The sequence below is a fragment of the Pteropus alecto genome, unplaced genomic scaffold (assembly GCF_000325575.1).
Source record: "Pteropus alecto unplaced genomic scaffold, ASM32557v1 scaffold146, whole genome shotgun sequence".
NCBI lineage: Eukaryota > Metazoa > Chordata > Mammalia > Chiroptera > Pteropodidae > Pteropus > Pteropus alecto.
In genome coordinates, this window is record NW_006442107.1 from 33,704,939 (window position 1) to 33,717,916 (window position 12,978).

The following is a 12,978-nucleotide window of genomic DNA, read 5'->3' on the forward strand; positions in this document are numbered from 1 at the left end:
GAGGACCAGAGGTTCAGGGAGTCATGACCTAAAACGGTTTCAAATGCCTGTCTTTCATTAAGGGTGGCTCCTAAGGAAAATGGTGATCCTGCTTGTGGGGGCTGGGTATTTTAACTATAAGGCAGCAAATATTACTTGTTATGTGAAATTGGGGTTGGATAATGTGGTCTTGATTCTGAATGCTTGCTTGCGGGAACATTTTATGTGGGCCGAGGTATGAAGTGTCACACGATTGCTGCACTATGCAGATGCTGGCATACACTTTTATTGCAGAAACAGTTTCTTATATTTCTTGATTCCAGAGTATTTCAGCAGATAAACAGACATGCAAGGTTTCTTTAGTTAAGGAGTTAGCAGACCAGGAAATACTTGTTGTCGGGGACAATACAAGTGGTAAACATTTTATTCCTTAAAAGGTGAGAAAGCTGAGAGAACAGAGTGAAAACCTGAGCAAACAGGAATTCAACCATTCAGAAAGTCGGTATTAAGTTCCTGCTGTGTGGGAGTACTGGCTTCACACTGTAGAGAGAGAGGACAAGGAGAAACAGCCCAAACTATGGGGTCTGCTGCATTTACAGCATATTTAATTATTAACATGAGTCTGCTTTAATTATTTATATGAATTTTAATTAATAGAAGAAACAGACAAGTGAAAAGTAAATAAAAATTTTCTTCCGAAACCATTTTTTTTCCTTCTGAAACCATTTTAAAGTCATTTCTGTTAAAGAACCAGCTGATTATTGTTATCTTTATCTAGCTGTTGAGTCTATACATAGTGTGTAGAGGCAAGGTGGAGGCCAAATTATCTTTTTTATGATTTGCTGATACTTCATAAAACAAAAAAAAAAAACCTTTGTGAGCTAACTTTTTAGATTCTAAACTTCTTAGAAAACCCATTTCTGGATATATAGTATTGCTCCTGAGGGCAGACAGACTGCCAGCTTCTGGAGGTGGCCCCTCAAACTGCACTTAAAGAGACCCAACACGTATGGTCATGGCTATACACCCTACATCCTTCAGAATGTGGAATCATCATGATCCCTTTAGGTGATCAGAATGAACCTGAGATCATAAACTCTCAGGATCCCAGATCTGAGGAGCACCCCAAGTGGCCCCTGCCATCAGGTGATCAGTTTTCATCGTTTGAGATAAACGCCGCCCTGCTCTATTCATATTTTTAAATATCCAATGACATGTTTCTATCAATTAATCATTCTGTCAGTTCAGAACCTTTATCATACCCACTGCACTCTCCTATATGTCTTGGGAAATATGAAAAAGAGAGCACATTGGTCTTGGCCTCGACTCACAATGAAATGGAGTAGATCCAGGAAGGATATACATGTAGGAATACCTACACTAGAAATTTAATCAAACATGTGGTGAATTGCAGTTATAAAAAGTTTTCAACGTCAGTCATTGGCCATGGCAAATTTCTTCCTGAGAAACAATGTGTTTTTTTATCCAATGGAACAAGACTCTATGAAAGGAACTTTCCATCCTCTATTCCCATTTCTCCTCCTCCTTGAACAAAACTCTTAGCCCAAGAAATGTTTTATTCATCCTCCTTCTCTAGTTGATCTATTCACAACAAGTTCATATCAAGTCATTTCTTCCATTCTGGGAACACATTGGAAACAAGTGGATACTGTCAGCAAATGTTGTTGACAAACCAGCTCTCCAGAAATAAATATTGGCAGGGAACAGGAGGAAGCCTGAAGAATCCCTATCAGTCATCAGCCAGAGAAGACCTTTTCCAGGGACTGGAGTCCTTCATAGGGAGACATGTGTTCTTTGCAGGACTTCAGCCTAAGAAGCAGCCTGGGGCCATGAAATAGCACTCAGCAAGCCCCAAGACCAAATTATGTTCCAGTTTCTCCTTTCAGCTTATAAAGTCACCTGGGTCACATTATTCCCTTTCTCTGTGCCTCGGTGGTGTCATCTGTAAAGTATACCTATGGTCTCTTTTGGAGGTTGTAAACTTAAAGAGATGATGTATTTATTTGAACTTCTTTGGAATCAAATACCCTGTCCCTGCAAGCTGCGGTTATTTAACATGTTACCAGGACTCTAGGCAGGAATCAGAAAGGAGAATGGGCAAAACCCCACTCTTTGCCTAGAATATTGCTCACTTACAAAGTTTAAGGTTGATTTTTAGAATAAGCTTGATTTTTTTTTTCAAGAGATTAATTAATTGTCTAAGGATCTTCCCCCCTACCCCACCCATTTGGAATTAAAACTTTTTATAGTTGGTGTAAAGAATAGCAACAAGGAAACATGTTTTGGTCCCTCTACTTTAACCTTCAGAGCTTCCGTTTACAGAAACCCTGACTTTAAAATAGCCTTTTCTGAGATTCATGGGAAGGGAGTGATGTAAAAAGCCCGATCAGAAGGCCTGGGAGCTGACAGCTTCTCGGGTGAAAATCATGTGTCAGAGCATGGACCAAAAAAAGAGAATAACTTCATAAAGCAGATGATTTTGTATAGTACAAATCACTCTTCGTGTTGAAAAACTCTTCCCATTTATTAATCTTGAAAGGCTACTTACTGTTTAAGAAAAGCATCTTGGAAAAGAGAAACATGAGAGCCAATAGAATTTATAGGCTTTAATTTCTGCTTTCCATAGTTATTCCTATAGATATTTTGGGTTTATTCAAGCCAAGGGTGGTGGAAATTAAAAGCACAAATTAGTGTTGTTGTTTCTTTTTTTAATTTGTCTACAAAACAGAAAGGTGTACCCCTTACCCAGATATAGCTAAACCGTCCCCATTTTGACAATATTCACAGAGAGGCCAAAGAGCCCCGCCTTGTTTACAACATTTTTGGTTTCTTAATGGCAGCTAAAGTGTTGTTTAAAAAAATGTCTAGTCAGCTCAACAACAACAACAATCCTGTTAACAAATGGGCAAAGGATATGAATCGACATTTCTCCAAAGAAGATACACAAATAGTTTATGAGCACATGAAAAGATGCTCAGCGTCACTGATCATTAAGATAATGTAAATCAAAACTACAATGGGATACCACCTCATACTCACTAGAATGGCTATTAGGAAAAAAAGAAAATAATTGTTGGGGAGAATGTAGAGAAGTTGGAACCCTTGTACACTGCTGGTGGGACTGTAAAATGGTGCAGCTGCTGTGCAAAAGGTATGGCAGTTCTTTAAAAAGTTAAACATAGAACTGCCATATGATCTGGCAATTCAACTTCTAAGTATATGCTCAAGAGAATTGAAAACAGGGTTTGGAATAGATTGTATACCCATGCTCATAGTATCATTATTCACAGTAGCCAAAGAGTAGACACAACCCAAGTATCTATCAATAGATGAATAAAAAACAAAATGTGGTATATACATGCAATGGAATACTATTCAACCTTAAAAAGGAAGGGAATTCTGTGTAGTATGCTACAACATGGATGAACCTCGAAGATATTATGATAAGTGAAATAAGTCAGTCATAAAAATGACAAATACTATATGATCCTACTTATATGAGGTACCTAGAGTAGTCGAATTCATAGAGGCAGAAAGTAGAATGGTGGTTTTGCAGGGCTGAGTGGTGGGAAGAAGGGGAGGTACTGTTTAATCCGTGCTGAGATTCAGTCTGGGAGGGTGAAAAGGTTCTCGAGATGGGTGGTGGTGGTTGCACGACAGTGTGAATGTACTTCTTACCACTGAACTATACACTTAAGATGGTTAGATGTTAAGTTTTACATTATACATATTTACCACAATAAAATAACATTGCTAGTTTAGGAATTTGGCAAGACCAATCAAGACCTAAGGCCGGGTTCCTCCCACTCCCTCCCTAAATTCTCACATTACCCAAGTGGTGGATGGCAAGCTTCTCCAGAATTACCAGACTTGCTTTGTCTGCTGGGGAACAGAAACACCTCAGCTGAGGACCATCATGCACCTGAAGCAACCACAGTTCATCTCAGAGCTGAGGACCCCACCATGCTCTTCTTAAAGGAGAATACCTCGTGAACACCAGATGCTACCACGCTGGATGTGGCACCTTTCTGGAGCAGCCGGGGCCCGAGAGCTGTGCCACCTCCCCTCACCAAACCTATAACTTGTCTGATCTAAGAAGCTCTGTGGGCATTTCCCTGAATTGATACTGGTATTGAAGGAAACAAACATCTTTTCAAGGATTGAGACTCATACTTTCTTAAAATGGCTAGAAATGAAGTGGTCACAATTGATGTTTTTAAATTCCCAAATTATAGATAGCAAAGCAGGTTGTGAATGGGAGGAAGGGGAGGTGGAACCTGGGTTGGCATATAATAGGCAGTCCACTTGGTCTGTTTAGAATCTGCTCAGAGTGCACGTGGAGCAGCAGCAGCCTGCCAGCTGGCGAGCTCCAAGCAGAGTAGCGTGGAGCTCTTTGTGGGTAATTTGGAAGCTGCCTGGCCTGTGCTCCTTGAGGGTCCTCTCTCTTTCCAGGGCCATCTCCTGCAGAGCTTAGTGTCCTTGCTAACAGGCACCAGCACCAGAACACTGCTCTCCTGTCTGTGAAATCTCAGAGATTTGAATCTGAGGACAGAGCTGGTTTCACTCTGACCACGTAGGGCAGGGGCCGGGGAGCAGGGGTAGCAGGTACAGTCTGATACATGTGCTGATCGTGATGACGAAGGAAGGGGCTATTTCCTGGGTTTGGGAGCTAATATGTTACACTTAAATCATATTAACTTCTCACCCTAGATTTTGAGTGTCAGAACCCCTTATAGGGAAAAAAGATTGGAAAATATACCTCCTGGTAGTTTACTAAGAAAATGCATAATGATAAAATTACTTAATTCGGTGATGCTTTCTTTTAACTAAATTTGTATCTTATTCACCTTAATGTGCATTTGAAAGGTAGTGGCACATATGGGAGGGGACATGCCATTTATTTAGTATTCCTCGATGTGCAGTGCGAGCATGTGACCTCACGCCCTGCTCTGGCACCCTGAGAAACTTCTCCCTGCGGTGCTTCTGGGTACACAGAGTGGGAACCACCTTAATCTACTGCTCATTCCTTGCAGCAGTTATACAAGTAAGTATAACATTCCTTATTTTATATATGAGCACAGTGAAACATAAAGAGATTAATAACTTGTCCAAGGACACCAGCTGCTAAGCTGCAGTCGCTGCTGAAAGCGTGGACCTGGCCCACGGCTTTCAGGACCCAGCTGGAACCATCTATTCTTATACAGTTAAGCATGGCCCTAATGGGCTCTGTTAAGGTTTTCTTCCTTCTCCATTTCCTCGCTGTAGCTTTCAGACAACAGCTTGCTACTGACCTCAGGCTTCTGGGCAGCGTCTTCCATGTGCCCCCAGAGCCCTTCGTAGGAAACCATAGACCCACTAATGCATCGGGACCCAGGACAGCGAGTCCTCCACCTTCATCTCACCCTGTGGCTGTCCTGTTAGCAAAAGAAGCCTTCTCTCCCATGAATTACAATTCTAGGTTCATCTAATGAACACAGCAACACGTGGGTGAGCACTGAGTTCTCTTTGGAGGAGAATGTAGAGGGCTGGCAGCTGGAAGGCCCACTTCTCCCCTGCTCTTTGAGATGACTGAGTGTTTAACTAAACCTCAGCCACAGCAATGTCACATTGAGTCAGTGCTGGACGTGAAAAGCCTCGGAGATTTGGATTTCTGACTTTAGAAAACAAGTGCATTCCTTCCCAGAGTGCCTGCCCGCTAGCAAGCCGCTGCACTGCATGGATCCCTGGGTGGGGGCGTGCAGGGCGGGGGTCCATGAGCTGTCCACGAGGGTGCTGAGCCTCAACTGTCAGCTCCACTGTAGCACTGATTAGATTTGAGTTATGCTTCTAGCATGGCCAGTGCCTATTAGTCCAACTGGCTTTACAGCTCTCTGTGTGGGAGGGAGAACAGCAGAGAGAGAGATGGTCCCCACATCCAGAGGAGGCAGGTCCTGGCTCGCAAGTATACTGTGACTTAGGTCAGACAGCCGGGCAGTATGGTCAAGAACCCAACTTTACTGTCCTCCTGACTTTAATTTTTTTGTAAGCCCTGAGCCCTCTAGGCCACCAGCATTTATGTGGCTGACAGCCTCTGGCCACTCTACTTATAGGAGGTTTTCTAAGCCACAAATCTAGACAGCCCTTGGTTCAGGGTCTGTGTTAATGTTATAAACATAACGTTATAAGAGGTGCTCCTGAAAGACTGAGAGGCAGCTATCTTTCACTCATTAAATGGCTTAAAGCTATAAAGCAGGAAGACTATTAAGAGCTCATAAACTTCCAAACCCTGAGGCCAGCAGACACGAATGGATGGATGACAGGTGTGCCTGCCAACGTCACAGAGGCTCTGCTCTGACCTTCTTTCCTGTCTCCTTTGCTTCCTCCTTTGAAAGAACTCTTGCCTCTAATCACCAGGCATCTCCCTTTCTCATCAGCAATTGGATACTGTGTTTTCTTTTTTAAATTTTGTGTTTCATAATTGTTTTTAATGAAAAATATCTAATTGTAGTAAAATAGAACATAAAATTTACCATCTTAACCATTTTTAGGTGTACAGATAGGTGGTATTAAGTACATTCATGTTCTTGTGTAACCATCACCATCATCCATCTACAGAACGTTTTTGTTTACTTCAACTGAAACTGTACTCATTAAACACTAACTTCTCATTTTCCCTCCCCGCAGTCCCTGACACCCACCATTCTACTTCCTATTCCTGTGAGTTTGACTACTCTAGGTCCTGCATATAAGTGGAATCAGACAGTATTTGTCCTTTTGTGTCTAGCTTATTTCACTTAGCATAATGACCTCAAGATTCATCCATGTTGTAGCATGTGTTAGAATTTCCTTACTGTTTTAGATTGAATAATATTTCATTGCATGGATATCCCACATTTTGTTTATCCATTTGTCTGTCAGTATACATTGGGTTGTTTCCATGTTTCGTCTATTGTGAATAATACTGCTATGAACATGGGTGAAAATATATCTCTTTGAGACCCTGCTTTCAATTTTAGGGGTATAAATCAGAAGTGGAATTGCTGGATCATATAGTAATTCTTTCTCATAGCAGCTGCACCATTTTACATTCCCACCAGTAGTGCATACACAAGGATTCTAATCCCTCCACATTTTTGTCAACACTTATTTTCTGTTTATTTTTATTTTTATTTTTATTATTATTCTTTTAATAATAGCCATCCTAATGGGTGTGAGGTGATGCAAGTTCAGCACATGTGGTCTGAAAATGTAATGGGATTCTAAAGAGAGTCCATATCACAGCTAAAATATTTAGGCACATTTCTAATATCAGCCAAACACATTGTGTGCACACATGCACACACACCCTGTCTGTGCCACATGGCACGGTTCCAGGTGCCTCCTGGTACCCTGGTCACAAGTGGTGGTGACCAGGTGCCTCGCCCACCCCTATGTAGTGAGCCGCATTTGCAGAAAGCACATGACCTTTTGAAGATCACTCATGAAGACAGAGGTCTCTCCTTATGTTTGTTTCTTTTTTTAATTTATTTTTAATGTATTTTTTTATTTTTCAATTGTAGTTGACAAGTGTTTGTTTCTTGACTGCAGAACCATGACCATGCCTGCATAGCCTGTCGCATCATCCACCGGTCAGATGAGCACCGCCCGCCCCTCCTGCCCCCCAAGGCTGACCTGACCGTCGGCCTACATGGCGAGTGGGTGAGCCAGCGCTGCGAGGTTCGGCCCGAAGTCCTCTTTCTCACGCGCCACTTCATCTTCCACGACAACAATAACACCTGGGAAGGGCATTACTACCACTACTCAGACCCCGTCTGCAAGCACCCCACCTTCACCATCTACGCCAAGGGCCGCTATAGCCGGGGCGTGCACTCCTCTAGGGTCCTGGGAGGGACGGAGTTTGTGTTCAAAGGTAGGGCTCCTGCCTCAGATCCCAGTGTAACAGCCCAACAGGTGAGGGACAGTGAGCAGTTTTGTGACATTTTTTTGTTGAGGTAGAACCTGAGGACAGGGGACTCTTTTCTGCTGGAGATTTTGGGCAAGAGATTATAGAGTACTTTCTATCCCAGGGTCATCATTCACAGCAGCCTCTGAGCTCCTCTCTGTGCAGAGCAGGGCCAGACAGTGTGGGCAGCTCGGCCTGCAGGCTGTGCTGCCATGGAGCCCACACCACTGTGCACGATGTCAGGTGTAGTCCAGGACTTACTAGGAATGAAATCTCAGGTCTGCATGTTTTCTTTTTTATGTGTAGCTCATGGCAGATTCTGAGCTACTTCTGTGATAACATCATACTTACTGCATGCACTGTGCTCTCTTTAGTGGACAGTAAAGAGCAGGTATTAGTTACACCTCAGGACCTCAGAGTTGTCACTTCCAAAGCTGGGTTTGTCTTGCACCAAGAAGTTGTCATGTGCTCAGAGGTCAGAGGTTTAGGATACATAATGAGCAAGGAAGGTAAGGGCTGAGATTGGCTGAGATACTATCAGGAAGGGAGGTCTCATGGTCTCTATGACTAGATTTCTTTTTAAGGCGTGTACATCTTTGTAAGATGGTGTGAGCTTGGTCATGGCCGAGAGGGACTGCCTGGACACTGGGTGTGACCCCTTTCAGGATAGAATTCGTTGGTTCAGTTTATTTAGTATAAAGTATTTCTGCTAACACCAGTAAGTCCTAGGGCATCTTAGCCTTCCTCTTAGGAAGGAAGATTTGTTCCAGGAAGAATGGAGCTTTAATAGTTGTAGCTGGGAGAACAGTCATCTTTGTCTGATTTCACCCCAAGGCTCTCATAGTGTACAGAGAACACAGTGGGAGGGCCTTTGAAGGCCCCTGGGAGGGCCTTCAAAAGTGGTCCTCTACAGGTGCTGGGATTTGTATTTAATACATTTACTCATATATTTGTTCCTTTTAGTTGCCTGATTTATGGGCCAGTATTAATTTATAAGACTTCTAACTAGTATAGGTGTTTGACAACAAATCTATTTTAAAACTTCAAGACCTTTTCATAAAAATAAAATTCCAGTTTTATTGAATATTTTGTTAGTCACAAAGAGTCAGTGTCACCAAAGACGACTCCTTGGAGACACTTTGTGTGAAAGTTTGATTTTGTTATCACAAGTGCGATCAATTGCAATCTGGGCTCAACATTTATATGCCAAATGTAGTAGTTTTTTTCTGATCACACCTGCAGTTCGTTTGTGTGATCTTCATTCAGAGCAACACGTTGGTCTTTCTAGCTGACAATGCTTTTATGCAGGCTGCAGTCAGATGGGTGGATGTAAGGGTTGGTTTTGAAACAGAAGGCCTTGTGGAGATGGGGTGCTGCCCACAGATGCTCCGTGGGCTTTCTGTACTGCATGCTCCCTCCCTTAGAGTCACGGTACTGTCTTCTCTCTTATGCAGTGAATCACATGAAGGTCACCCCCATGGATGCGGCCACAGCCTCGCTCCTCAACGTCTTCAATGGGAATGAGTGTGGCGCCGAGGGCTCCTGGCAGGTGGGCGTCCAGCAGGATGTGACCCACACCAATGGCTGCGTGGCACTGGGAATCAAACTACCTCACACAGAGTATGAGATCTTCAAAATGGAACAGGATGCTCGTGGCCGCTATCTACTATTCAACGGCCAGAGGCCCAGTGATGGGTCCAGTCCAGACAGGCCCGAGAAGAGAGCCACATCCTATCAGATGCCCTTAGTCCAGTGCGCTTCCTCTGTGCCCAAAGCCGAGGACTTCTCTGAGGACCACAGGGCTCACCAGTATGGGAGCCAGGCACCTGGGAGGAGCCCTCGTCCCCGGTTCCTTGCTGTGCTCATCTGCCTTTTGACTCTGCTGCACTGGAATGTCCTCAGATAGAAATTTTAAAAAGTTATATTTTTCCAAACCAGATTCCTCACAATTTACAGATTTTTTTCCTTAGGAAAAGAAAAGAGACTTCTTCTTCCAATGCACTTGAGTGCCTGAGAACTGTCGTTTTTTTTTCCTTCTCTGCCCCATCCTCCCTGCCAGCCTGAGTCAGGAGCAGCACTGTTTGAAGTTTCTGCTTTGAACTCTGTACAGTCAGATCCCTGGCCTGGGCGCCTTCACAATAGTGATTGCACTTTAAGACCACAGAGCGTTTTGGTCTAATGTGTATGGTAGAGGGAGCAGGGTGAGAGCTGTCCTCTTCTTTTCTTCCTCTTAATTATTATTATATTTCTGAGTTGAACTTAGAAGAAACAAATAACCAGCTACACTTTTTCCTGCCATTTTACTACGATTGCTTCCTGTCTTCCTTTGAAACTGTTTTCCTTTCCGAGTTTTACAACCTGGAATCCAGAATTGGTTTGGGACTGTGATCAAGACACCGTTTAATAATAAAGAAGAGACTTGGGTGTAGATATGTACATAGGAAAAGACACCCGGTTTCACTTAACCACCTTGACAGACTATGCAAAAAAGGAGAATTCAAACTTTCAAATTTTGAGTGGAAAACTACCTGTAATTAAAGTTTCAAAATAATTTAAGCTATTGTTTTAGACTGTTGGGAAAGAAATGATGGTTAGATGCTGGTTTCTGGGAGGCTGGGGAATACACACTGTTTTCCTACCTGATTGGGAGACAAGGGTGGCCCAGCAAATATCAAAAGCAGTCCTATTACCAGACAGACAGGAGCAGCACGGGATGGTGACCATGTGGTAAATGCCACATGACCAATAAAGTGCCCATTGGTTCCATCATTTCCTCTTCATGGGACCATTGTCCGGACTGGATGCTGGATCTGGTCAAGGGTGAGCAGATGGTGCTTCACTCTGGCATCTCTGCCACCTTCAAAGATGAATACTCAGAGACCATGCTTTAGTGTTTAAGGGCCTGGCTGTTTAAAGAGAGTACAGTGTGGGCTTCCAAGCTAGGTGCTCCATTAGACCCTCGACTTGTGTGAAACCCAGGCTTTGTGTACAGTCTCCTTAGCCCCGGACATGCCAGCTCGACTCAGTTTCTGTCCTGCCATTGCCTTGGCTCTGTCACTGCAGAGAGTCTCAGGGTCACCTTACACAGACTATATGAGCTTCTTTCTCACAAACATTGGTAGCGTGTATGAGTCATGTCTGCCCATTACTTTGGATTATTACAAATGGTGCTATCTGAACACCAAGTGTCATTGCCAGTAGACAGTGATAGAATGAACTGGTGAGCAACTACAGTCCTGGATGTGGCTAAAAGTAAACGTGGAAACCATGCTGGAGGCCAAGAGTTATACTTGTATTTAAGAAATAAATTTATGAAATGCTATAACATTCGATGTGGTGTTAAGTTATAAGGATGGCATGCAGTATCAAAGTGCTTTATCTTTAGATTATATTTTAAGTTGTGGTGCATACTGAGGAGGTTTATTCAAATAAAAATGCTAACTTAATGTCTGCCAAGTTTAATAAACAACGATGTCAAAAATACTCCCACAAAACACATTTTACCTGTGGATCTATTTAATTACTACTAATGCTATCTTTAAAGGATATAATAAAGTTATGTGAAAACTTATGTTCACTGCTAAAGAATACCTCAGTGATTTACTCTAAAAGTGGTAGATTTATAGCCACTTACCTAGAGTTAGCTATTCACACTTCTAAAATGTGCGCTACATATAAATGTGTACACACATGTATATAGATGCACATGTACATATTTAGATATGTATAATACATGAGATATATATATATATATGTTATATATATATATATGTCTTAGGGATGACATGAAATACACATGGTCATATCTCTTTTTAAGGACTATAATTACATAAAATGACCAATATATTTTATTCACATATTAGTGACACAGATTTATGCCCATTTGTTGCTTTATCAGTCATTTATATCACGTCTTATTTTAACAATAAGCATCTCTAAGCCCCCCATATATCCCATGAAGATCTGCATTCCAGGTGATTTCCTATCACCTTGAAGAAACATGGCAGTCTATCTGTAAGAGTTATTCAGGTTTGAGAGTCAGGAATTTGAACTTAAGGCTAAGATGCTATCTCTGAGGAAGGTGTGACTGAGTCTAGAATATTCCATAACAAGCTTAAAATACTCCATGATAAGCACTCAGGTGCTGACGAATCTACCCCTAAGTTAGTAGCAGGTAGTTCTACTTGTAAATACGAGGTTTGGGAAACGTAGTAAGTAAAGGAGGGCTCTTCTCAACTTCACTGGCCTACTGGAACTAGACTTCTCTTCCTGGGTAGCAGGTTGAAAACAGGATCAGAAAGTTGTTCCTTGGTCAACGATAAAATTTGAGTGTGTTCCAGGCTTCAAACTCTGTGAAGTCCAAGTTGACTCTGGACTCAGAAAGGAGCTTCCTGCAGTCTCACATCTACCCAGTACAGAACAAGGGTCGTTTGTTCAGATATGACAAGCTGGGTTGTGCGCTGTAGAGTAATAACATTCGCCCTAGGCAGCGCCTGACTTCTGGGTGATGATGTTCATCCCAAGCAGTCCATCGCAGCGCTGTAGTGCCGTGGCTGCCCGCTGGGGTAAATCTTGGCGTTCTGCACGAAGGATCCCTGTTAGAGAGGCTGGCAGTCCCGGACATCCTCCACAGGGCCTCATACACACCTTTTAGAAGCCACTGGAATGTAAGACTTGTGGTTCCTGGTTGAAGGGAAGGGAAAGTTCGAACAAAAATATATTAAAGAGTCATTCTCTCTTCCATCATCTCTTTGTATCTTGAAAACAAAGATGATGTCCATAGCAGTCCAGAAACATTGCAATGTTTTATTTTAAAATGGTTTACCCAACCCCTATTATACTAGACATACTGGTTACCTGGCAATGGAATATATAAACCTACAGATAGCATCTAATTAGGCATTTCAGGACACTGTCCTCATAGGAGTATGCTGAATATCCTAAGGTGGGAATATGGGAGAAGGGGTGGTGGGTGGAGATAGAGAGTGGGTCTACTCTGACGCAGAGAACTTCTCTAACGCAGAGAACTTCTCTAACTTGCATAGACTTTTCTGGCC

General features: G+C 42.7%; 1 protein-coding gene across 1 annotated transcript in view; it reads left to right on the forward strand.

Annotated features, from left to right (window-relative positions):
• APCDD1 (APC down-regulated 1) overlaps nucleotides 1–9,827 on the forward strand; it is an 18,750-nt gene extending 8,923 nt beyond the window's left edge. Inside the window, exons 3-4 of the mRNA XM_006920083.2 lie at nucleotides 7,567–7,888; nucleotides 9,376–9,827. Of these exons, the coding sequence (XP_006920145.1) occupies nucleotides 7,567–7,888; nucleotides 9,376–9,827 (774 nt within the window). The remainder of the gene's footprint in view (nucleotides 1–7,566; nucleotides 7,889–9,375) is intronic.
• Nucleotides 9,828–12,978: the final 3,151 nt, after the last annotated feature.